Source organism: Rhinatrema bivittatum, chromosome 9, assembly GCF_901001135.1.
Source record: "Rhinatrema bivittatum chromosome 9, aRhiBiv1.1, whole genome shotgun sequence".
NCBI classification, from domain to species: domain Eukaryota; kingdom Metazoa; phylum Chordata; class Amphibia; order Gymnophiona; family Rhinatrematidae; genus Rhinatrema; species Rhinatrema bivittatum.
In genome coordinates, this window is record NC_042623.1 from 60,903,691 (window position 1) to 60,930,665 (window position 26,975).

The following is a 26,975-nucleotide window of genomic DNA, read 5'->3' on the forward strand; positions in this document are numbered from 1 at the left end:
GATCCCCACACAGAAATAATTGTAAAACTATTGTAATAAATGTTACAAAACAACGGATGAACAGAATAAATCTAACAATCAAAAACTCGTAAAAATTATTAAAAATTGTCCAAATACCAATAAAATATTTCAAAACAGACACATCACATAATACCCAATAATTAAAATGGCAGTCAATCAAGAAAAATAAACGTAAAAAGCCACCTTTACTTATCCTCTCCAGCAACTCTCCTACTCCTTTCCCTTGCAGGTCAAAAGCACACACCAGAAGCAGCAGTGGCTGCTGAAACTCTGACCTCTCGGTCCTCTTCCTTAGGGCCCACAGCCAGACACGCGCACTCGCACACACACACACACGCACACTCACACGCACCAGTCTCCTCCCGGACATTGTCTCTCTCTCTCCCTCACACGCACCAGTCTCCTCCCCGACATTGTCTCTCTCTCTCCCTCACACGCACCAGTCTCCTCCCCGACATTGTCTCTTTCTCCCTCACACGCACCAGTCTCCTCCCCGACATTGTCTCTCTCCCTCCCTCACACGCATCAGTCTCCTCCCCGACATTGTCTCTCTCTCTCCCTCCCTCACACGCACCAGTCTCCTCCCCGACATTGTCTCTCTCTCTCCCTCACACGCACCAGTCTCCTCCCCGACATTGTCTCTTTCTCTCCCTCTCTATCTCACTTAAGACCCTTCCTCCTCCCCAGCACAAACCTCAACTGCAATAGCCTCCTCCAGCCTCTGTGGTCTGAGTACGAAAAATCCCATCAACTGTGGGGGCTAACTGTTCTTTCTCCCATTACTGATCACTGGATGCACTTCATTTTGGTCTGGGCCTGTGCTGCTGCTGGTACTTTATGCAGCATGGTCGTTTCTTCTTCCCATATGCCCCACTGTACATCTCTTCCTGTTCCGGGCCATGGGAGGCAGGAAGAAGAAAGCCCCCCCCCCCCCCCAATTCATTCAGTCTCTGCCCCGGCCTATCAAATAAAGCCCAGCTCCCTCCTGCAATCTATATTTTTAAAAACTGACACGCCCCCACCCCTCACCTCAGCAATATATGCAGAACGCAGACAGATTCTCACCAAATTCAGAATGAAGAGGTCAGAAAGTATAAACAGAAACGTGCTGAGAAGGGCTGAACTGGAATCCACACACAAAAAAAACCAGCCTCTACATGCAGAGCAACAATGGAAAAACAGGCACATTCCCATTCTTCATAAAACATTAAATAATAAAATCAAGAAATATAAAACATCAGTCATAATAGTAAAATCATATTCGTAAAAAGAATAAATATTTCAAACCAGTTAACGAATAAGAATATCCAAAATTTCCCAAACATCAATAAAATATTTCAAAACATCTGCTGAATAAAAAAATCCAATAATTAAAATGTTATATTCCCCCCCCCCCCCCCAAAAAAAATTAAATATTTCAAAAGATCAGAAACATCAAATTACTTTTGATTTCCAGTCACCCTGAGATCATTGTGAAGGTAGGGCCTCCATACACGTGCAATTCATTCTCTCACACACTCTTTCTCACATACACAGGCACTCTCATATAGACTGTCCTGGGTTCAGACCATGTTCACTGGCGCTCTGATCTGGGAAGGCTAATCTTACTGAGGTCTATACGGGGGGGCTACCTGAGGAATGTATTGCCTGCGTGCACACAGGACTACCTCGGGAGCTTACCCAGTATAAACACACACAATTACTGTGATTATACCTGGGGGCTTGAAGCCAGGAGCTTATTCCCTATACAAATAGTCACACACAAACTTTGATTCAGTACATCACGGTTCCAGGTACTTAGGAAAGTACAATTATTTCTGTATGATCTGATTTTATTTGTTCTATCCTCCTATTGCTCAAATAAACTTACTTTCCTAAGTATCTGGAACCGTGATGTACTGAATCAAAGTTTGTGTGTGGCTATTTGTTTCCAAAGGATCAGCCTGTGCTATCACATCCAGATGCGCTCTGTCTCTCTCTCTCTCTTCTCATTATACACTAAGGGGCGGATTTTAAAAGCCCTGCTCGCGTAAATCCGCCCAGATTTACGCGAGCAGGGCCTTGCGCGCCGGCGCGCCTATTTTCCATAGGCCTGCCGGCGCGCGCAGAGCCCCGGGACTCGCGTAAGTCCCGGGGTTTTTCGAGGGGAGCGTGTCGGGGGCGGGGCCGATCGGCGCAGCGTTTTGGGGGTGGGATGCGGCGTTTTGGGGGCGGGCCCGGGGGCGTGGTTTCGGTCAGGGGGCGTGGCCGCGCCCTCCGGAACCGCCCCCGGATCGCGTCTCTGCGCGCCAGCAGCCCGCTGGCACGCGTGGATTTACGTTTCCCTCCGGGAGGCGTAAATCCAGAGATAGGGCCGGGGGGGTGGGTTAGGTAGAGGAAGGGAGGGGAAGGTGAGGGGAGGGCGAAAGGGAGTTCCCTCCGAGGCTGCTCCGATTTCGGAGCGGCCTCGGAGGGAATGGAGTCAGGCTGCGCGGCTCGGCACGCACCAGCTGCCCAAAATCGGCAGCCTTGCGCGCGCCGATCCAGGATTTTAGCAGTTATGCGCGGCTACGCGCGTATCTACTAAAATCCAGCGTACTTTTGTTGGCGCCTGGTGCGCCAACAAAAGTACGCGAAGGCGCACTTTTTTAAAATCTACCCCTAAATGCTTGGGAAAAGTAGCGATGTTCCCTCCCTCTAAGTTCTTATTAATTTCAGGCACAACTGTGTGGCCTTCACTCTCTCTCAGGCGATAGTATAAGTTAATGCTTGCTTTCTCATCATAGACCAACTGAAATAACAGGCTCTTGCCTGTTCATAACCATTTCACAGTGCAAAATAGTAAATTACAGTTCACTCAGAGGCTGTGGCCTTCAAACAACATAAGAATGTAAGAGATGCCATACTGGGTTAGACCAAGGATCCATTAAGCCCAGTATCCTGTTTCTAACAGTGGCCAATCCAAGTCACAAGTATCTGGCAAGTACCAAACATTAGATAGATCACAAGCAACTATTTCTTATTAATTGCCGTAATAGTTTATGGATTTAACTTCTAGGAACTTACCCAAAACTTATTTAAACCCAAGAGCACTAACTGCTGAAACCACATCCTCTGGCAGTGAATTCCAGAGCTTAACTATGTGCGCTGAGTGAAAAAAACATTTTCTTCAATTTGTTTTAAATGAGCTACGTGCTAACTTCATGGAGTGCTCTCTGGTCCTTCTATTATCTGAGAGAGTAAAAAACCGATTTACATTAACTTGTTCAAGTCCTTTCATGATTTTGTAGACTTCTATCATTTCCCCCCTCAGTCCTCTCTTTTCCAAACTGAACAGCCCTAACTTCTTTAGCCTTTCCTCATAGGACAGCTGTTCCATGCCCCATATCATTTTGGTTGCCTTTCTTTTCACTTTCTCCAATGCAGATATATCCTTTTTGAGATGTGGTGACCAGAATTGCACACAATATTCAAGGTACGGTCTCACCATGGAGCAATACAGAGGCATTATGACATCTTCTGTTTTATTTTCCATTCCCTTCCTAATAATTCCTAACAATCTATTTGCTTTTTTATTGCTACAGCACACTGGGCTAACGATTTTAATGTATTATCCACTATGATGCCTAGATCTCTTTCCTGGGTGGTAACTCCTAAGATAGAACCTAACATTATGTAACTACAGCAAGGATTATTTTTCCCTATATGCAACACCTTGCACTTGTCCACGTTAAATTTCATCTGCCATTTGGAAGCCCAATCTTCCAGTCTTACAAGGTCCTCCTGCAATTCATCACAATCCGCTTGATATTTAACTACTCTGCATAATTTTGTGTCATCCGCAAATTTGATCACCTCACTGGTCGTACCCCTTTCCAGATCATTTATAAATATATTAAAAAGCACTGGTCCAAATACAGATCCCTGAGGCACTCTACTATTTACCTTTTTCCATTTTGAAAACTGACCATTTAATTCCACTCTTTGTTTCCTGACTTTTAACCAACTTGCAGTCCAAAAAAGCACATTGTCTCTGATCCCATGACTTTTTAGTTTTCTTAGAAGCCTCTCACGCGGGCTTTGTCAGCCGCCTTCTGGAAATCCAAATACACCACATCTACTTTTTCACCTTTGCCCACATGTTTAGTCAGCCCTTCAAAAAAATGTAGGAGATTTGTGAGGCAAGACTTCTCTTTGGTAAATCCATGTTGGCTGTGTCCCATCAAACCATGTCTATCTAAACGTTTTGTGATTTTATTCTTTATAACAGTTTCCATGGTTTTTCCCATCCCAGAAGTCAGGCTCACTGGTCTATAGTCTGTGTCTTGGTGAGAACTCTGAATCCATGCAGCCTAACCTCTACATACATCCTCAGCCAAAGTCACACAGATACTCTCACACAGACACATACAGGCTCTTACTCACACACATACAAGCTTACATACATACATACAAGGCCTCCTGTTGTTATCGGGCCATGGTGGGATGAGCTCCACCTCGGTCCTGCGGGCCTCCTATTGTTTTCGGGTCATGGTGGGATGAGCTCCACTACGGCCCAACGGCCTTCCTGCTTGTGGGGGGAGTGGAAATTGTGCACAGGTGCGTACACTCGTGCATGCAAATAAAAACTCAGGCTTCTGTTTTAGCCGCTGGCAGCCCTGCAGCCTTTCCTACTGCCACCAGCCCGCCACTCTCCCCAGGTGTGCTGCCCCATGCAAATGCACGGTATGCCCATCCAGTTGCGCTGGGGCAGTGGGACATCGGGAAGCTGCGACACGCCTGCCGGTGCTTGGCGACACTCCGGTTGAGAATTGCTGCACTAAAGTACTTTGGATGAGAATGTCATTTTGAAGCCTGAATTTGGACTGGCAGGAGGGAGAGTGACACCTTCCTTCTTACGAAGATGTGAAAGCCCTTTAGAAGCAGTGCATGGGGTTTGGTGGGGTTGTGAGTCCCAGTAGCCTCTTGAAGAGCTGGGATTGATGGGTGTGGGGGGAGGGGACACTTCTGAAAGAGGAATTGGTGCTTTGGTGTACCTTGAGGGTGACACAGATTTCCCTGCGCTAACTGATTTTTTTTTTCACTTTGGGCCAAATCAGCAGCTTTATGATGATTATTCTGCCTTTTAATGTGGTCATGGTAACACTGCCATGTTCTACTTCTCACTAGCTTAGTAAATTGGGCTTTAAAGTAGAAATCTAACACATCCACTAGAACCATCCAATAAACTGCATTACCATGACAGGTCTAATGCAGCCTAGTAGATCCCATCATCTGTTATGGGGAAAAGGGAGTCCTGGCTATTGCACAAAAGGGATATGCAATGGTCACAGGCTATGTATGTACTGGGTTTCAGAGGAGTCATGGTCTATGGTTCCTGAACAAGGACTGTTGATTTGATTAGGAGGGTTAAAATTGGGTATGAGGGTGAAGGGAATCCATGCATAGTTATAAATGAAGCCTTATGGTCCTGTAGCCCCAGTACAGGCTGATTCTCAATGAGCTGGTGTCCAGAAGAATCAGAGGAAATTCAGTCTCCCCCCAATAAAAGAACATAATCTGTTGTCTTAAAAAGTTACGCACAGTTTTCTGTATTGTAAATTAGAAGTTAGGGTTTTGGGGGGTTTTTTTGTTTTTTTTTTTTAGAATTAATAGTAAATACAGGAGTAAAAATTGCTCAAGAACTGTGCACTTTGTCTGTTTCTTACACACTAACTCTTGCAGCCCATTAAGTAGTGCATGAGCTGAATGCTTCTGCCATGCTGCAGTATGTGAATAAATATTAATAAGAGTAGTTGCCACATAATGCCCTGCTCCACTTAAACCATAGCCATTCTCTTTAGGTAGTGTTCTGTTTTGTAGGCCAGAAAGTAGTCTAAGAAGTCTATGTATCCTCTGCATGCACTTGAATTGGCAGAAATGAGCAATAACTGCTTATGAGCACTGCTTAACACAACTTAAAAACTGTAGTGCTTTTAAAGTAGCTGAGAATGAAAGGCTGCACCTGCTAATACAGATGAGATGAGATGAGGCTGCACCTGCTAATACAAATGAGATGAGAGTGGTGATGGGGCTCTGATTTAGATGCCTACTTGACTCAGACTTTAAAAGTGAACAGAGACTGTTGGATCCGCAAGACAAAATAAAGTGTCACCTGGAAGAGATATTAAGGTAATGTGTGCTTTCTGCTTCTCTTTTGTTTCTTTCTACAGAATGGTTAAAAATGAAGCATGAGGACAATTATATGATGACGTGGGGGTTTTGTGACAGCTTTAGGACTTAGCTTGAAGGATTTTATTTCTCATGTCCCATGAACATTACCTCTGTAGCATCGTGAATCCTTCCCAGCATGAGGAGCAAAAGCCAAGTCTGGGAGAGAAACCCAGGTTTTCTATATAGCAGCCTAGAGTGCTGTCGATCTGTCCTGTCAGACTGGTATCAGTTTTTGTTTTTTAAGGGAACTTACACATTGCGTTTAAAGGATTTAATCATGGTCTTTATCCCCGAGTTCCAGATCAGTGGATCCTGTCTGAGAGCTCATCATGCTGCCTGCACAATGACTCAGGGGCCTCTACCTAGCCTTCCTTTACTAGTTGAGGAGCCCAGTGAGTGTTAACTTCCAGAGGTCATCTTCTTTCCTGGCAGGCCACTAATAACTTTTGCCCACTCTTTCTGCCTGGTTAGTGCTGTTCTTCAGCTCTGGATCCCATTAGCAATCACTTTTTCATGCTTCAGGGCTGGATGGGCTATAGTTTGATCAGGAACATGAATAGGAAATGCTTTCCATTAATCCACTACAGCCTATAGATGGTGGAAATAATTTAGAAATAACATTTCTGGAAAAACTGCTTACACATTTTTTTTGGTTAGCTATTGGGAGGGACCAATAGACCAGCAAAAACAGTGAAAGACTAAACCCAACTTTGGGATTCCCACAAAAACAAAAGGGTGGTCAAAAAAATTGTCAAAAGTCTACAAAGGCATTCAAAGTGCAAAAGAAACTGTTTATTGACAGCTTTAGGATGGCACAGCAGGTTAAATGTTGAGTTTTACATGGTCCCTCAATACGGGACCTGTTTCGACAAGCTGCATCTGGAGAGAGCTTTAAACTACAGAAGAAACAAAACTTGTTATAAAGTGGACCTGATAAGACAAAATGACACAGAATAACAAGCAAACAAGTAACCTAATACAGCATAAGTAGAGCACACTCACCCAAAACAAAAGTGGCTTCAAAAGTATCGAATGGGGATTAAATCGGCGAAATGCGCACCAAAATACAGATGTAAACAATATATAATAATGAACAGATGCTTAATTACAACCAGAACAGAATGTCAAAAATTGTAAATAACGAAAAACATGCATAAACGGTAGGGAAAGAAATAAAAAACTACAAAATATCAAACTTCTAAGAAACATCGCAAACCAATTAGTCAACAGAAAAAAAAAAATTACATGTATAAAAAATAGTAAATTAAAAAGATGGAAATACATGAAAGAATACATATATGGAGAAATGCATGTGGAAAAAAGATACATATATAAAAAAAATATGAAAAGATAAACATGAAGAAATACAAATAATAAATGAAACCTATGAAAAAAATGAAACCTATGGAAAAACTATGAAAAAAGTGGGATACATCTCTTAAAAAGTGGGTATGGAAAAAAAAAAGTGGAATGTCTCAAAGTAAAAAGGTATACAAAAAATATAGCAGAATAGTGAAGACTGAAAAAAAGTTTGTTTTTTTTAATTAAAAAAAGTTTTTAAAAAAGGTAGATGATTCAGTGGTGATGTTTAGACCTTCAAAATGGCGCCGGCGCTACCTTTGCCCTCACTATGTCATACGGGCGACGGTCGCCCGTATGACATAGTGAGGGCTCCCGACGCGTGACGTCGGGAGCCAGGAAACAAAATGGTGCCGGCGCTACCTTTGCCCTGTCACATAAGGGCAAAGGGCCACCGGCGCCATTTCTCAACGCAGCGGTGGCCAGAGAGTGGGAGGAGATCGCGTCGGGACCCCCCTACTGGACCCCAGGTAATTTAAAACATTTGGGGGGGGGTTCGGGAGGGTGGGGGATTTGTTTTAAAGGTTCGGGTGGGTTTTAGGGTTTTTTTGGTGTGCCGGTTTTCCCGCCCTCCCCCAATTTACGATTTTTAGAAAAAAAAAAAACTCGACGATCAGATTTCCCTCCCCCCCAGCCAAAATCGATCGTTAAGACGATCGATTACACGATTCACACCTCTAATTATCAGCATGCCAGAAGGAATTACTGTATGCAGGGCTTCCCAAACCTGTCCTGGTGACCCTCCCCTCCCGGCCAGTCAAGTTTTCAGGCTATCCATAATGAATATGCATGAGATATATTTGCATATACTGGGTGTTCTCTGTATGCAAATATATTTTATGCATATTATTCATGAATATCCTGAAAACTCCACCAAGTGTGGTGTCCCACAGGTTTAGGAAGCTCTGTCCCTAGGAGTAAGGCATACGAATGGTATGCTTGGTAGTTAGCAAATATAATAAACCAGCTCTAGCATGTAATGTCTCTAAATCAGGACCCATGACTGGAACTTCTGCAATAAGATTTAGCCAATAGGTGCTTCTATTCAGAGCTGAGGTCCTTTTCTCTTACAAAAAAAAATGTGTTTTTTTTATATTTTATACAAACACTGAAATTTGTTCTGCATATCAAAATCAAGACTAAACACTAAGAAACCCAATTAGCAGGTAGTAAATTTCCCTTAGTCCTGTTTGGAATCAAATTAGTCAGTGCCATCAGTTTTTAATATGTTGTCCAAGTAAAACACCATTAATCTGCTGTACTTTACAGTAGTCCTCATTAAGTGTTTTCTTGCAGCCAGAAACTCCCTGACTATATATTTTGGTCCCCAGAGTAAATTACTAGGCTCGAATGAATATAGTGAGGATAATTTTCAGAGGGACTTTTTCAGGTAAAACAGAGTTTTAAAGAATTGCCCGTCCGATATGCAGATAATCTTGTGCACATATATCAAATTTGCATGTAAGTTTACCCGGACTATGTAGAGGGTAAGTATGCGCATAAATTTCCACGAAATATTTGTGTGGTCGTTTTAGCAGGTATAATTTTACTTTCAGCATTCCGGGCGAATAACTAATAGGCTCATCAACATGCATCTGCATTGATAAGGGCTATTAGTTTCAGGGGGGTTGGCCATGCAGTTTCCCCTTATAATGTACCCCATACATTATAAGGGGTAATAGGAGCACATTGAAAATGCACGTCCAAATGGATGTTAAATGGTGTGCTCAGCCGAGCGCACTGTACTGTATCAGCCTGTTAATTTGTAGAACTTTAGCTACACAGTGCTCAATATCTGTGTACACTGGCTAAAGTTTAGCTGTACCCCACAGCTCCTCGAGTGCTGCGTTTTTTTAACTGGACAAATTTTGTGCACATAATGAAGTGAATTTTCAAAGGAATTTTGCGTATAAAAGTAGCATATATCGTAGCAATTTTCAAAAGCCCATTTACACAAGTAAAACCTTTTTAAAAATTACCTCCTGTGACTTTTGTGCATAAAACGTAGCTGCTCGGCAAGGGAAATATTCAATTGTTGACCACCCGAATGTCAATAGAGTCAAACACAGTGCATGCCACAGTAGACTAATAATGCCAAGCAGTAAAATATTGTAGCCAAACATTTGTAATCATAAGAAATAGCAGAGACATAGGCCTCCACACACCACCTATTATCCCCATCAGCAAAAAGGCATATTTTCAAAACCTTTCTAAAGGTAATCAAATCCCCAGGTTGAGCAAGTATTTTCCCCACTGGCAGGCTGATGCGATATCGCAAAAAAAAAAAAAGTGTTTCCAAAGTGAGCGGACAATTTTTTGCACACACGCACATCCACATCTCTTGGGTGCTTGTTGTAATAGGCAAATGAGCTTCCACACTAAAAGGTACACACAATGGATAATTTGTGTGTCCCTAGCGTTTTGTATTGGGCGCCCAGGACACATGGCTGTGCACCCACAACAGCCTGGCCAGAGCTCCCGCCCCAATCCTGCCAGGGGGTGGGGAGGGACAGCCTTCTGACATGTGACAGTGAATGAGCCAATTGGCAGTAAGTGAAGGAGTGAATAAATTACCGTATTTTTTGCTCCATAAGACGCACTTTTTTTCCCCCCAAAAGTGGGGGGAAAATGTATGTGCGTCTTATGGAGCGAATATAAAAAAAAAACTAAAAATCTAACAAACCCCCCCCACCCTCCTGACCCCCCCCAAGACCTGCCAAACGTCCCTGGTGGTCCAGCGGGGGTCCAGGAGTGGTCTGGGAGCGATCTCCTGGGCTTGGGCCGTCGGCTGCCAGTAATCAAAATGGCGCCGACGGCCCTTTGCCCTCACTATGTCACTGGGACCGACCACTGCTATTGGTCGGTCTCAGTGACATAGTGAGGGCAAAGGGCTGTCGGCGCCATTTTGTTTACTGACAGCCGAAGCTGAGGAGATCGTTCCCGGACCGCTCCTGGACCCCCGCTGGACCACCAGGGACGTTTGGCAGGTCTTGGAGGTGCGTCAGGAGGGTGGGGGTTGTTAATTAATTTAAAGGGTTGGGATGGGGTTTTTTTGGGGGGGGAGGGGTTCCCAGAGAAAGAAAAGTTTTTCTGATCTGGGGAGTGGACCGAAATGGCCCTCCCCAGACCCGAAAACAAAATGGGGAGAAAAAAAAAAAGCTATGCACTCCCCTAATTTGCTCCATAAGACGCCCAGACGCAGAGCCAGTTTAGCACAAATTTTTTTTTTTTTTTTAATTTTCCCCCTCTGAATCCTAGGTGCGTCTTATGGAGCAAAAAATACGGTAATATTAAGTGCCCGACACTTAATATTAATTTAGTCGCTCCTTCACTTATTGCCGGCAAGGGTTCCTGGCCAGGGCCAGACCTTGGGGATGCAGCTTTCTGTGGTTCCCCCTATGAGGAATCACAGAAAGCAGGATTTTATTTTTTTTTGAGCCCTTGAACGCAACATGATTCTGTTCTGTGGTGCCTCCTACTTAGTATCACAACGATACTAATAGGAGGAATCGCAGAAAGCAGGATTTTTTTTTTTCAGTGAGCCCTTGATTGCGGCATGCTTTAACGCCAGATCCCGGGCAGGCGTTAAATTTGCCTTGTTAAAATGGGCGCCTTGGCCACGTGGCAAATTTTGGCATTGCAGGGTAATAGCTAATACCCTCAACTACATGGAATTTGCATGTGATGAATGCTATTAGGGCAATGTTGCCCTTCCTTCAATAAATACAGGGAAGTTTATTTTTCATTTTTATATCCAGTTGATAAAATTTAAGCAAATATTTGAACATTTTATGGACCAATGATTAAACAGGACACAGATATGCTATTAGGTGAAAAACTAATGAAGCAACCTTGGTATAAGTATTATGAAGATCCTTACATAAAGACTAAATGATTATGGTACAGCCAAGAATTCAAAATAAATAGATCTTCAGGTGCTAGTTTGTATGTTAATTATTTGTCTCCCATCATAACCTTTTTTGACAACTTGTGTATTATAAGCTCTGTTTAGTTCTTAACACAGGCTTTGAAATGTTCTTTTATTTATTTATTTAAAACTTTTTATATACCAACATTCATATGCATATCACATCGGTTTACAAGCAATGGGAATAAAAAAAAACATGATTTAAGAAAGTGAAAAATAGTTACATGTAACAGGGAGATGGAAGGAACAAGTTCGAAGGAGTAGAGGAAGTAAAAGGGTCCAATGGACCTAGATAAGGCGATTAGAGAAGAGATTGAATTTCCCTATACGTACAAGGATCAGTCCAGAGAAGTGGGTTGTGCATCCCTACCAGCAGGTGGAGTCAGAGAGCAAAACTTTGGGCACTGCCATATATACAAGAGTGCCACCTGCGGTCCCTCAGTATTTCTCTGACTCCAGCAGCTGGATGAGAGGCACCTGCAGTCTGTCTTAATTTTTCAGTTTAGTTAGATTTTTTTCTCTTAATTCTGGGTTTTTTCTTCAGGATTGCTTCCTGAGGTGTTAGGCACCTTCGTGGGCCATCCCTGAGTCGAAGACGGACGTCCGGGGGGTTGGTTACCTCTGTCTGGATTTTGTCTGTCACCACTCGGAGTGTGAAGACCAGGGGCTTCTGGTTACTCACCTCCGTGGCTGCTCCCCCAAAGCTGCTCCTTTGACCCTCTCTGCTCTACAGGACTCAGTAAAGTTTAAAAAAAAAAAAAAAAAAAAGCTGAGTGTGATTTCCTCTGTGGTTTCGGCTGAGGTAAGGAGGTGGGTTGGGACAGCCAGCCTTGCAGGCACTCCGGGGTATTTGGCAGCCCTCCGGTCCCCTTTCCCTCTCTGAAAGGACGAGGTAAGTGTTTTCTTCGCTGGCTAGTTTTTGGCACGGCTCACCGTGCTCGGCAGCGCGGCCCGTTGCAACGGGTCTGTCGGCATTTTTTTCTCCCGCCTCAGTCTCGGCGCGCATTTTTTCTTCAGCTCCGGTGGGGGAAGTTATCGCGGCCTTGACTCCTTCCCGGTATTGAACCGCTGGCAGCCCTTGTGGGGGAGGACAGCGCTGGGGGACTGGGTGAATCGGCTCCTCAGGATCCCATTCTGGCAGATGGAGACCCGGAGGGGTTTTCGTCGGAGTTTGTGTTGTTGATGCACCAGGCTTTCCTGGCCAGAAAGCAGGCGAGCTTCAGGAGGCAAACTCAGTCAGTGGGTCTTTCCAAACCGCCGCTCAAGAAGGGTCGCCTCGAGGAACAGCAGGCCCGCAGGGGAAGTGAATGGACCCCAGGGGCCGCAGACCCCGCCCCCACCCTCCGGAGTTCCGGACCCGGGTTCAGCTCAGGTGTCAGATTCGGTTCCTGATCTTGGGGATCCTGATCAGGATGATGCAGATGATGATGATTTGCCACCCACAGAAGGGGATGATCCCAGCGTGGTCTGCCTTTTTAAGCGGGAGGAACTACGACCCCTTATTCCCCAGGTGTTGGACGTTTTTGGGCTTAAGATCTCTCAGGAAGAATCAGATAGTGATGGGGTTAATCCGGTCCTTGACGGAATACTGGGGCCCACTTCATCCTTTCCACTGCCTAAAAAGGTTCGCAAGCTGGTGGACCCGTGAGTGGGACTCACCGGACGCGGGGCTCAAAGTGGGCAGAGCTATGGCCAAGCTCTGTCCTCTTTCAACTGATGTCTTGGATCTTCTGAAAATTCCAAAGATGGATGTGGCGGTTTCAGCCGTGACAAAAAAAGACCACTATTCCGGTAGCGGGTGCTGCCGCTTTAAAGGATATGCAGGACCGTAAACTGGAGATCCAGTTGAAGCGAGTCTTTGAAGTGGCTGCATTGAGTCCTCGGGCCACGATCTGTGCCAGCCTTATGCAGAGGGTGTGTTTGGCGCCACTACAGGAGTTGGCAGTGGTGCCGCCTTGGAGGGTGCTCGTTTGGAGGTGGGCATCGCATATGTAGCAGATGCGCTTTACTATCTAGTGCGAACTCAGCGCGCAGCATGGTTTCTGTGATGACTGCTCGCCGACTGCTGTGGCTGCGCAATTGGTCAGCGGATTTGTCTTCAAAATCTCAGCTGTGTAACCTCCCGTTTAAGGGTAAGCTTCTGTTCGGTGAGGAACTGGAGCAGTTGGTGAAGCTACTCGGAGAATCTAAGGGGCATAAGTTGCCGGAAGATAAAAGGCCCACCAGAAAGGTGTTTCCTTCACGGCCGCGTTTTCAGGATTCACGCCGATTTCGTTCCGGCAGGTATTCCTCGCCTTCCATGTCTAAGCAGACCTCAGGACGGCAACAGTCCTTTTGAGGGGGTCGTCGTCCTGGCCGGGATTCTGGACACCTCGGGACAGGAAGTAGTAAACCCTCTCAATGAAGCTATGAATCCCCATTCCGTCGTCGAAGCTGTCGGGGGCAGATTGTCCAATATTTGCACGGAATGGGCAAGGATCACCTCAGACCGTTGGGTCCTGGAGGTGATCAGAGAAGGCTACGCTCTAGAGTTTTCACGTCCCGTGCGGGAGGTGTTCGTGGAGTTCCGCGTGGCCTCGCGCAGCAAGCAAGAAGCGGTACGGGAGACCCCTGCAGTGCCTGATCCAGCTACAGGCCATTGTCCCGGTTCCGGAGGCAGAAGAGGGTCGGGGACGTTACTTGGTTTACTTTGTAGTTCCCAAAAAGGAGGGCATATTTCGTCCCATCCTAGACCTACAGAAGGTGAACCGTTGTCTCCGAATCTGTCGTTTTTGCATGGAAACCCTGTGGACGCTACTGGCTGCCGTTCAGACGGAGTTCCTTGCGTCCCTGGATCTTATGGAGGCTTATCTGCATATTCCGATACGGCTATGTCACCAGCGGTTTCTACGCTTCAAGGTCTTGGGACAACACTTCCAGTTTCAGGCCCTTCCATTTGGTCTGGCGATGGCTCCTCGAACTTTCACCAAAGTCATGGTGGCGGTAGCAGCCTTCCTTCGCAAGGAGGGGATACTGGTCCATCCATACCTGGACGACTGGCTGATTCACGCTAAGACCCAGGACTGCGAAAGATTGTACGCATGGTGATGTTCACCTTGAGATCGCTCGGATGGGTCATCAATGTTCAGAAGAGTCACCTGGAACCCACCCAAGAGCTGAACTATTTGGAAGCCCAGTTCGATACCTTGCGAGGCAGAGTCTTTCTGGCGTCGGACTGGGTAGCCAAGTTGCAGAGCCAGATACAGGCGCTTCTTCTCAGACAAACACCCATGGTGTGGCATCATCTGCAAGTGCTGGGATCCATGGCGTCCACCTTGGACTTGGTTCTGTGGGCGTTTGCCCACTTACGTCCGTTACAGCGTGCGCTGTTGTCACGGTGGAGTCCGGTGTCGGAGCAGTTCCACCTATCCTTGTCTCTGCTTCCAGAGTCCAGAGCCAGTCTGTCATGGTGGCTTTCGCGTGACAATCTGGAGAAGGGGGTGGATTTGAACCCACCAAATTGGCTGATAGTCTCCACCGATGTGAGTCTGCCAGGTTGGGGAGCTGTGTGCAACACCAGATCCGCCCAAGGGCTTTGGTCTCCATCAGAGGGCTCGTGGTCCATCAATCGTCTTGAGACAAGAGCGGTATGTCTTGCCCTACAAGTGTTTCTACGCTGGATTCAGGGATGTATGGTTCGAGTGTTCTCCGACAATGCGATGACTGTGGCTTACATCAACCAACAGGGCGGGACGAAAAGTCCCGCGGTGGCACTCGAAGCACGTCTTCTGTTCACTTGGGCGGAGCGTCATCTTGGGGGAATTGCCACGTCGCAGGAGTGGACAACATGCAGGTGGATTTTCTCAGCGGGTGACAACTCGACCCGGGAGAGTGGGAACTGTCTCCCGAAGCGTGGAACCGCATTTGTGCCAGATGGGGGGCCCCGCAGTTGGATCTGATGGCAACGCGGGAGAATGTGAAGTCAGAACGCTTCTTCAGCCATCAAAAAGAACAAGGCTCAGTGGGTCTCGACGCTCTGGTGTGCCCCTGGCCAGCGGGGATTCTGTTGTATGCCTTTCCCCCCTGGCCTCTCATCGGTCGGCTTCTCCATTGCATAGAACTCCACCCCGGAAGGGTGGTGCTTGTGGCTCTAGAATGGCCACACCACACGTGGTTCGTGGATCTGATTCGTTTGACCCTAGAGGGTCCTTTGCAGCTGGCTCATCTACCACGTCTACTTCGTTAAGTCCCATCTTTTCGGATCGGGAGGATTGCTTCTCTCTCGTGGCTTGGCTTTTGAGAGGCGATGTTTACGATTGGGTGATTATTCTGAACAAGTTATTTCCACTCTATTGCAGGCAAGACGTCCGTCCACTTCCCTGGCCTATGTGAGGGTATGGAGGCTCTTTGAGACCTGGTGTCATCAGCGTTCTTGCGATCCTTTAACGGTCGAGGTCTCTCTGGTACTGGATTTTCTGCAACAAGGGGCTCAAGAAGGGTTTGGCTTTCAATTCTCTTCGGGTCCAGGTAGCGGCCTTGGGAGCCTTGCGGGGAAAGTTTGCCGGTGGTTCGCTTGCAGCACACCCGGACATTGTTCGATTTCTCAAGGGGGTCAAACATTTATGACCTCCCGTCCGTGCGGTGTGTCCAGATTGGAATTTAAATCTCGTATTGCGTGTGCTCTGTGGTGCTCCTTTCGAACCTCTACGCACGGCTTCCCTGAAAAATCTAACCTTGAAGATGGTGTTCTTGGTGGCCATTGCTCGGCATGTCGGATTTCTGAATTGCAGGCCCTGTCGTGCCATGACCCTTTTTTGCGGCTTCATGATGATAGGGTGACATTACGCACGGTTCCTTCCTTTGTTCCTAAGGTGGTTTCGGCCTTTCATGTTAATCAAATAGTGGAGCTTCCGGGGTTCCCGCAGGGTTCCGGGGGGTTGCCTCAGGACAAGGATCTTCTTCTTTTGGATGTGCGTCGGGTCTTATTGCGTTATCTAAAGGTTACCAGTGACTTCAGATGCTTCGATCATTTGTTCATTCTTTTCAGGGGTGCAAAGCAAGGGGACAAGGCGTCCAAAGCGACCATTTCTCGATGGATTAAAGAGACTATTACTTCGGCATATTTGGTCCGCGGCCGCCAAGTGCCTTTGGGTCTCCGAGCTCATTCCACCAGGGCTCAGGCTTCTTCCTGGGCGGAGTGTCAGTTGCTATCACCTCAGGAGATCTGCCGGGTGGTGGTGTGGTCCTCTTTGCACACATTTACTAAGCATTATCGATTGGATGTTAAAGCCTCTGATGAGGCGTCCTTCGGTGCAAGTGTTCTATGTGCGGGTCTTTCAGGTTCCCGCCCAGTGTAGGGTGGCTTGTGTACATCCCACTTCTCTGGACTGATCCTTGTACATATAGAGAAAAGAAAATTGGTTCTTACCTGCTAATTTTCGTTCCTATAGTACCAAGGATCAGTCCAGAGGCCCATCTCTTACTTCAGTTCCGAAAGACTGTGTTGGCTACAATTTGCCTAGTTTTTCATAGAGCTCCTTTTTTGCAGAATACGATTGTTGGAGCAGTTTTTTCTAATGGTTTATTTACTTATGTTGTTTCCTTGGGGCGAAGCGGGGGACAGTGGTTTTTGGTCGCCCCTTCGCCCGTTAGTATTGATTGTTTGGCTTGGGTACAGGTCAATACTGAGGGACTGCAGGTGGCACTCTTGTATATATGGCAGTGCCCAAAGTTTTACTATCTGACTCCACCTGCTGGTAGGGATGCACAACCCGCTTCTCTGGACTGATCCTTGGTACTATAGGAATGAAAATTAGCAGGTAAGAACCAATTTTCTTATTAATTATATTTTAACTATATATTTTAAAGGGTTCTGTAAATGGGGCAACACTAATATGAGTAGACTAATAAGTAGTCCTGTGCAAACCTGTTAAAAATTAGGTTTGGAAATTTAGCAAAATCCATGGATTGTGGATTGACTTGCATACCTAATTTTTCTGTAAAATATGTTGTACTAGTGGCAAAAGGCACCACAGATTGATGGGTATTCTGCTAATGTGGTAAAATCTATGTTGCATTTCTACTGATTCATGGCAGATTTTATTACAACTGCAGCATTTTTTCAGAAAAAATACAACAGAATTTTTGCTACGACCTGTAGCAGATCCACAAGATTTCCATAGAAGAAAGCTAGGCTAAAACTCACCTGGTTCCCTTCTATGCTAAATTTGTTTGTATATGCCTACTTATAAGACAGTATTATTACAAAGAGAGGTGCTTTTGAACTGCTTTTACATTCTGTCTGAAATTGTTTTAAACTATGATATGCTTATAAGGTTGCATCTGATAACAGATACTGGCTTATTTATGTAGACAAATCCAGGTGTATGGAGTAACGTTTCTTCTCACTTTATGCCCTGTAAAAGTAAACTTCAGGGAGTAAAGCTAGTTCCTTATGTGTCAAGTTCAGTTTTCAAAGTAAGTGATTTAAGAACCAGCACAGTTTAAATGTTGCCACAACAAAGTCTTTTCTGGCAACTGTGCAGTGAGGAAACCGTCACTCGTGTTTGTTCAGTTCCAGGCAGTCGTCGCTGACAGAAAGGAAAGTGTCTGAACCTTCACCCTTATCCAGGAGAAAAACGTACGAGAGAGGAGACAAGTCAAAACCCAGAGAACCAAAACTGTGAGTTGTGTCGCGCTAAAAAATCTTTCCACATCTGTTGCTATTAAAAATATTACTCTGGCTTTTATTTGAAGGATTTAGCCGCTCGCATGACACAGTATTAACCAAACTGGGATCTGATAAATCAGTTTGATTATCATAGGGGAATTATAAAAGCACTTTAACACTACCGGTATTAAGAACATTTTGTTCTTGGTTTGCTTTCTTCTTTAACCAAATTTGGTAAAGGCCATTGTTGTTGATGAAGGGCATCCAATCAAGAACTCTTAAGATGAGCTTTGAGTTTCATTTTACGATGATTAATCAAAACAGTTATTTTCTAACATACAGGGCAATGCATGTACAGTAAACTGCTCGCTTAATAAAGTGGGTGGGGAGAAGAATCTAATAGGAAATTGTTTGGGTGCATGCTTCATTTAACCTCTCTTAACTATTCGTAACCTATTAAATCCCAAATCTGCAATGTTCTTTTTATCTTGTAGCTCAGATTCTGGAACCTCAGAGGCTAGTCTGTCACCTCCTTCCTCCCCACCAGGCCGACCCCGTAATGAAATGAATGTTTTTAGCCGTCTAACAGTTTCTCAGGGAACCCCAGCAGTTCAGCAGGATAAGTAAGTGGTGGGGGGAAAGCTTCAGTCCCCTTTCAGGCAGTTGCAGAGAGCAGGAATACAGTCCAGTGTCTGGCCCTGTCCTCTCTGGTTGCATCAGCAACCAAGAGCCAGGAGTCTTTGCTGCTTATTTTTACATATGTGTGTGGTTTTAAAGTAGCTTAAAAGCTTTAAAGAAGTTCTTTCTTTGTTACCAAGTTTGGGGGGGGGGGGAGGGGGAGGTTCTTTTTGAATGTTGTTCTCTGTTTTACATATATGATGTGGAAGAATAGTTCTGAAAAAAGTTACCTCGTTGGTACGTTTTTTTGTTTTGTTTTTTTTTTAAATAGAAGATTTTTATCTATAAATCCCAATTTTCATCACAACATTAAACCAAAAGGTATGTAATTGAAGAGAGCAAATACGTACACTGTTATTGGTAGCTCATATATCATGAGATAATATATCACAATATGGTTCATAATCAGTTACTATTGGACCATCATACTAAACACTACCGGTCATAGACCTTCATTGCTTTTAGATAATCATGGGTCCTGTGACTTTGTTCTTTTGGGGGTTTTTTGCAAATAAAAATCAGCAGATAACTTTTAAAAGCTGACTTGTTGCGTTAAGTTATGATCCCAACTATCCAGACACATGCCATGTTTTGAAATGGAATTCTCCTTCAGGGGATTAGCTTATTGAGATGATACACTGAATAGTAATGTAAGCAATCCCATTTACGATCTAGCAAAATTTTGAAGTTGAGCTTCTGTTAATAAGTCAAGACATGAGTTTTCTTCATTCAGAGCCTTGTGCTCTGGAAGCAGGGGCATAATTTAGCTTCTGGCATAAGCAGCTGGGCAGAGATGTTTATTATTGCCCCAGGGACTAGCTTGCCTCCTTCAGTGGAGAGTATAATCTGAAATATCCATCATTGCTCTTCTTGTACTTGAAGAAAGATGCCTCTGTTTGACATACCCAAATAATATGCATTGTAACAAGGCTTGCTTAATTAGCAAAGATCAGGATCCCTCATGTAGGTATTAAGTGTATTGTCAACGGTGCCATAGTCTGCAGCTTTGAGCACCAGCTTATAAATGTCCTCCAGTCATGTACTCTAACCTCTAATTGTTTTTTGTCTGGCATTCTTCGAGATCACACTTTTCAAAAATATTTTTGCACGGTCCGCTCCAGATTTCTGACTTTTTTTTTTTTGTTCCGGTGACCCTTGAGTCACCATGCACCAGCAACCTCTTGCAGACTTTCATTGACTAAAACAGCAAATGTAATTCCATCCTCTCTGACAGGCTACAATATTAGCTTTGTGTGAGCTGCTGTGGTTGTAGGCAGCTTTTTATGTTCTGTGGGATTGTAAAAGCATTAATTGTTAGTCAAGAATTCAAGCTGAAAAGTTAAGATTTGAGAGAAGTTAAAATCAAACATTATTCCCTGATTTATGAGTGCATTTACCCCCTCAACACATTTTTATGATGTGCTTTTTTATGGGATACAAAGGTTGAGATTGTAAGCCCAATTGAAGTTTTGTCCTAAAAAGCTGGTTTAGTAGAAACTGTTTTTGTATAATCTTACATGAATATAAATATTTGTAGCAGAGGAGTATATTTGAACACAGTGCCTAGTCAATCTGTTTAGAAAACTGCAGGGTTTTTTTTTTCATAATATTAGTAAACAGGAGGGGGAGGCACAGAGTATCCATCTTCCTCTGTATCTTTTGCTTTTATTTCTCTCTTCTGCATCAGACAGTAGTTTTGCAAAAAGTATATTCTCTGTGTTCTTGGGAACATTTTGGGACATTCTGAGAAAGTGAAGCTGTTGTTTCAGTTTATATTTTTGCATCACTGAGATAAAGTGCAAACTATAGATTTGTAAGAGTCAGAATAAAATCCTTTAGGGGTATGCATGTATGGTCTCTAATCAGTAGTTGCCTGCACTTTCTTTCTGAGTCAGCCATGCTGTTTTTTCATCTCATGTGGAGACTTTACCCTGCTGATACCTGTATTCTTTCTCCTCACAATCCCACCACTGTTCATTGTAGGTCTGATGAAAGTGATTCCTCTCTGTCGGAGGTACACAGGTATTCTCTTCTCTGGTTTTCCTTCTTTTCAGTCTCTTATCAATGTCCACCTTGCCTTTATGTCTTCAGTCTTATTTTGCTGCATGCTTTGCTGCTCCCTAAAGTTACTGTGCGTAGGCTGTATGCTATGCATTATTTTAATTTAGCCCTTCCAACCAGAAATGTAGCTGTTTGCCTTATTTTAGCATGTTTGTTTTAAAGCAAAATCTTTTCAAAGCTTGTACAGAAGAGGGTTACAGTCATTGCTATAAAAGGTATTTGTTTTGTTGCTTGCTTCATATTTTTGTGTTAATTTCTCTGGTTTTAAGTGTAATGGTGTATGATGTGTATATGATGATGATCCATGGATTCCCTCAACTATATCCATCTTACCCAGTTTAAACAATTCAGAGGGTGCTGAAAAGTGGAGTGTTGATCAATAACTGCAGTTGAAACTGGACTCTGCTGGGCTCTAGTGCCATGAGCCTTCATACACAAGGACTTAAACCATATTCCCTATTTTATAACACCACTTCTTCCTTGATAAGGATATGTTTAAGGTGGAATGACTTTAGTGTGGATTGCCACAGGCTCCATTCCTAACCTAACCCTGTTTTAAAATGAAGCGAGCCAGTTTTATTGTTCTCCAGCTGCTTTTTTCACCTATAGAATGGTCTGTAAATTGATGGTCTAAATACCAGTGCAGAACGTAACTAGCTGAGTTTTGCAGAGACTGGGAGTGAGATTTTCCTTCCTGTGTTTTACTTCATATCCATGGCCCAATTCTCAGTTCTACAATTTATGTGGAATAGTGGGGAAATATCCAGTAAATAGACTAATAGCATTATACTGAGGTTGCTTCATTCCTCTGGCTTCTCCACTGATTCCCCCTATCTCTTTTATGAAGGGTAAAATTTGATTTCAGTTTTTCCTTCCCTGTATCATAGGCCTCATTGCTTGCTACAGTCTTTCTTGTATGCCATGCACTGTGCAAGCATTTCAATACTGGGTTTTTGGTTTTTTTTCATCTCCTTGCCCCATTCTTTCCACTCAAGATTTTTCACTCCTTGCCCCCTTTCTTTGTCTTGCATTATGACACATCTCATTTTATTATACTGTCAAGCCTTAACTTCTTCAGGGAAGCATTTAATTTATCTTCATGAGTCTCCCTATCTGACATTTACTAAGCCAGGGTCCCCTTCTTTTCTCATCCTCTTAACTTCATCCATTTTTTACTTACTGTAACACGCCAGCAGCCACTCCCAGCTTAAAATCTTCTGTATGCTTCTCTTTCCTCCCTCTTAGACTTTAAGCTCTTTGGGGCAGAGAATTCCCTTGCTTGTTACCTGTGTGACTTATATTAATAATTCATTGCATTTCTGTATTGACATCTGTTTACCTGGAATAGCACTGAAGACACAGCACTATTAAATATCGCAGTGAATGTCATTTAAAGTAATTTGGTAATCTTTTTTTTTTTCCCCACTCCCAGGGGCATAATCAATCCATTTCCTGCTTCCAAATGCAACAAGACCTCACTTCTGCAATGTATTCATATAGCTGAAGGGCATAACAAAGCTGTGCTCTGTGTAGATGCTACTGATGACCTTCTCTTCACTGGATCCAAAGGTTGGAAACATTTCTCGCCTTTAATGTGGTTTCTGGTAAACGGTGTGTTTCTTTTAAAATGCCTATTCTTTCAGGACCCGATATGAGGAGGAGGACGGTAAAAAAAAAAAAAAAAAAGTCCCTATGTATAGAAACATAGAAAACATAGAAATGACGGCAGAAGAAGACCAAACGGCCCATCCAGTCTGCCCAGCAAGCTTCACACATTTTTTTCTCATACTTATCTGTTTCTCTTAGCTCTGTACGGGAACATTTGTTTACTACAGACTCCTGGGTTTACGCATCAAACAAATGATATGCTGATGCATCAGGAGCTAAGCATTAGCTGGAGTTGGTCCAGAGGGGGTTACTAAAATGGTCAAGTCTTTTTCATTGGAAAGCGCATGGAGATCTAAACATGGATACCTAGAGGAAAGGCAGGATAGGGGAGCTATGGTAGAGACATTTAATTACCTTCAAGGTTTTCATGCACAGGAGGTGAACCTATTTCAAAGGAACGGAAGCTTCAGAAAGAGGGGTCATGGGATGAGGGTGTAAAGGGGAAGACTGTGGGGTAATCTAAGGAAATATTTCTTTTCAGAGAGGGTGGTGGAGGATGCATGGAAAAGCCTCCCTGTGGAGGTGGGAGAAACAAAGATAGTATCTGAATGCAGGAAAGCATGGGATAAGCACAGAGGGTCTCTGAGGGATTGTAAAGCTGAATAGTTAGAAACATAATGGCAGAAAAAGACTATGGCTCATCCAGTCTGCCCATCTGTCCAGTTAATTTAGCATCACTTTCTTGGAGATCCTTTGTATTTATCCCATGCTTTCTTGAATTTACTGTTTTTGTCTCCACCACTTCCAGTGGGAGGCTGTTCTATGCATCCACCGCCCTCTCTGTAAGGAAATATTTCCTTAGATTATTCTTGAATCTACCCCCTTTCACCCTCATCCCATAACCCTTCATTCTAGAGCCTCTTTTCCATTGAAAAAGACTCACCTCCTATGCATACGAACCTTTAAGATATTTGAATGTCTCTATCATATCTCCCCTATCCTGCCTTTCCTTGGATCTTTGTCTATCCCCAGATGCTTTAGAACGAAGACCATTGACCATTTTAGTAGCCACCCTCTGCACTGACTCCATCCTGTTGAAGGTGCGGATGGGCATACTAAACTAGCCATAATGGTCTTTTTCTGCTGTCATGTTTTCTATGTTTAAACTCAAGTTAAAATGTGCACTCAGTCTTTTGCATCGGCTGATCCGCACTTTAAGTCCAGCAGGAAAAAGTTGTCTCATTTAGACTCCTGATTTATGTGCACAAAAGACGAGTATGTTTGTTCACATAAGTCTTTTATACATAGAAAATATGGTTTGTGTGTACAAAGCATATTTTCTACACACACAATCCCAACTATAGGTCCTGGCACCGGAACTCCAGTTTCTGCCTATAGATTCAACATTAACCCTGGAATCTTTACTACACCTCAGGCTAGGAATGATAGTTCCAGCGCTAAGAAAACAACAGTTAAGTGCAGTTTACCCCTCTGCATTGCGGGGTAATAGCGTGGGATTTGCAAGAGAGGGAGCTAGCCTGTATGCACATTGTGGTGCACAAAACTCCTTGCTACATCAGCAGTAAAGTTTGCGTACAATTGCAGCTTAAACTCTGTGGTCTGCTGAGTGCATTTTAATTCATCGATCCCATGTGCCAAACTACTGACATCTTATTACTGTTAGCACTAATATCTTACCTGGATGGTTCATATTGTTCTCAGTAGCAGTTAGCATTTTGAATATATTTTTAACAACGCGGGCAGAACAGTCATGAGCTGAACTTCAAATAGTTGCACTTTGATGCTTTTTCTAGTAACCTTAAAATGTTACCTCTGCTTCCATTTTATTTGCTGTTGTAAAATTGTGTCAAAGAAGCGTACAATATGTAAAAAATGACTCTAAACAGAGATTCAATATTTCTGTAATGCAATAATCTATTATTTCAAATATAATTGAACAATGATTAGAACATAGTTTAGTTGTAGTAATTGTTTTTTCCCATTTCAACCACCACGTGTAATCCAGACATAGGTCTGTAATACAGATAAATGGTTTGAATAAGCTTGTAACAGAAAAAATAAACCTGTTTAACATGTAAAATGGCTTTACTCAACTGTAGTTATAGCTAAAATCATTTTAATGAGCTTATGACTCAAAAACATGGACAATTAAATAGGAATCATGGTTATTGACATCCAGAGATTTCATTTTCCGTTATAATGGTTTTGGGTAATATCTTTCTTTGGTATTCTCTTGACAATTGCTTACATTACTGGAGGGTTTGTTTTTTTTTTTAATAGAAACGGAAATAGTTTTATATACCCCAGGTTTCTTGCAATTTTTCTGCCAAAAGCCCTTTGAGAAATGGAGAGAGAACTGCAGTGTGTAGAAAGAAACAAGGGAACTGCTGTTCATCAGAACATTGAACCTGTGTGTGCTAGAGAGAGAGTGAGCAGGAGCATTAGATAAATAAGGTGGGAGTAGGTGATGTGTAGCAACAGAGGGATGGCAGTGGGATTTAAGGCTCGTTCTCCATGTTTCACAGTTTTTTTGCTGTAACCATCCCAATATGCTGTACGATCAGATCAGTTTGGGATCAATTCTTGATGATCTGATTTTTGGCTCTGTCCTTAACAAGCTTAAAATGTCTAGCCCTGCTGCCTCTTTGCACTCTGCCTTCTGTATGGCTCTCTCCCTCTCACTGCTAGCTTGCCACCCTAAGATCCTAATCTGCTACCCTCTCAGACCTCCTCCCATCACCTCTCTGACATTCCACACACCTTTTCTTCAGTCTCCCTCATTTAAGGACCCCTTCTCACCAATCAGGCACCTGACCTCTCTGCCATCAGGCATATTACGACCCCATTCCTCCCCTTTCATTTTTGTAAAATTTGAATGTATTTATTTAGATTTAACTCATGCCTTTTCATTGGTAATTCAAAGTGAGTTACATTCAGGTAAAATTAGTATTTTCCTTAGTCCCAGATTTACAATCTAACCCCTAGATTTATGAAAATGCTATATTTATAGCAGAAATAGTACCCACGATAAAAAAAAAAAAAAAAGGGGGGGGGGCATGGTTAGGCTAATTTCCCTGCTGCCGCATCGCGTAGGTAACTTTTGCATCACAAGCAATGTATTGCTTCGCGTGCTAGTCAGCGCGTTCCGCGAAGTCAGTGTGTTGCACGCCATTAGCCACAGCGTGCGCTATTAGCCGCATCTTGCATTGTTTTATGCACTTTGCACAATTTATTGCGATATATATTCCCACTTCCTGCAGCTTTGAGGGGGTGTAGGGAGTAGGAGAGAGTAGGTGAGGAGGAGTTGGAGTTGTTGGAGATAGGAAAATTGGTTCTTACCTGCTAATTTTCATTCCTGTAGTACCACGGATCAGCCCAGACTCCTGGGTTTTGCCTCCCCTCCAGCAGATGGAAACAGAGAAATTTTAACGGACTCTGTCGTATACCCCTGAGGTGCCACCTAGAGTCTGTCAGTATTACACTGTATCCAAGCAGAACGAGAATAAAACCATAACTTTCACATGAACAACCTCCCCCCAAAGAGCAGAGGTAATGAAAAAACATGTAACTGAAGAAACAAAATCATGCCCAATAATTCTTACCCTAAAAAGGGGGGCATTATGTAACTTGTAGAAGAAAGATTAACTGCCGGCCGAGCGGACTCTCCCTATAACCCCATGGGTGGGACTCTGGGCTGATCCGTGGTACTACAGGAACGAAAATTAGCAGGTAAGAACCAATTTTCCTTTCCCAGTACGTACCCGGATCACCCAGACTCCTGGGATTGTACCAAAGCTTCCCTAACCAGGGTGGGACTGAGAGAGTCCCGCTCGGAGCACACCAGCTCCAAAAGAACTGGGCTCCGGGGCCCGGACATCCAGTTGGTAATGTCTCGCAAAAGTATGTGCCGATTTTCAGGTAACTGCCCTACAAATCTCTTGAGACGCCACCTACTGGCATTCTGCCCACGAGGTTGATTGCGATCGCGTAGAATGAGCCTTAAGTCCGACTGGAATCGGACAACCCTGCACAAGGTATGCCGAAACAATAGTCTCATTCAACCAACGTGCGATAGTGACCTTCGAAACCTGTGACCCCTCCTGGGTCCATGCCATAAGACGAACAGATGGTCCGAGACAAGAAAGTTGTTCGTAACCTCTAGGTAACGCAACAACACCCTCTTTACATCCAGCTTCCGTGGCCTCTGGCATAGAAGAATCCATGTCCGCAAGAGAAGGAAGCTCCACTGACCGATTCAAATGAAAGGAAGGAGACCACAGACGGAACTGTTCTTAAGGAAACACCCGAAGCAGAAATCCACAGGAAAGGCTCCCTGCAAGATAAGGCCTGAATCTCTGAAATATGCCTTGCTGATGAAATAGCCACTAGAAACATGACCTTCAACATTAGGTCCCTTAGAGTTGCCCGTTTCAACGGCTCAAAGGGAGCATCACAAAG

General features: G+C 44.0%; 1 protein-coding gene across 1 annotated transcript in view; it reads left to right on the top strand.

Annotated features, from left to right (window-relative positions):
* The window catches only part of KIF21A (kinesin family member 21A), a 443,437-nt gene that overhangs the window by 350,309 nt on the left and 66,153 nt on the right, over nt 1-26,975 (top strand). Inside the window, 4 exon segments of the mRNA XM_029617139.1 lie at nt 18,054-18,161; nt 18,644-18,772; nt 20,811-20,849; nt 22,321-22,457. Of these exon segments, the coding sequence (XP_029472999.1) occupies nt 18,054-18,161; nt 18,644-18,772; nt 20,811-20,849; nt 22,321-22,457 (413 nt within the window).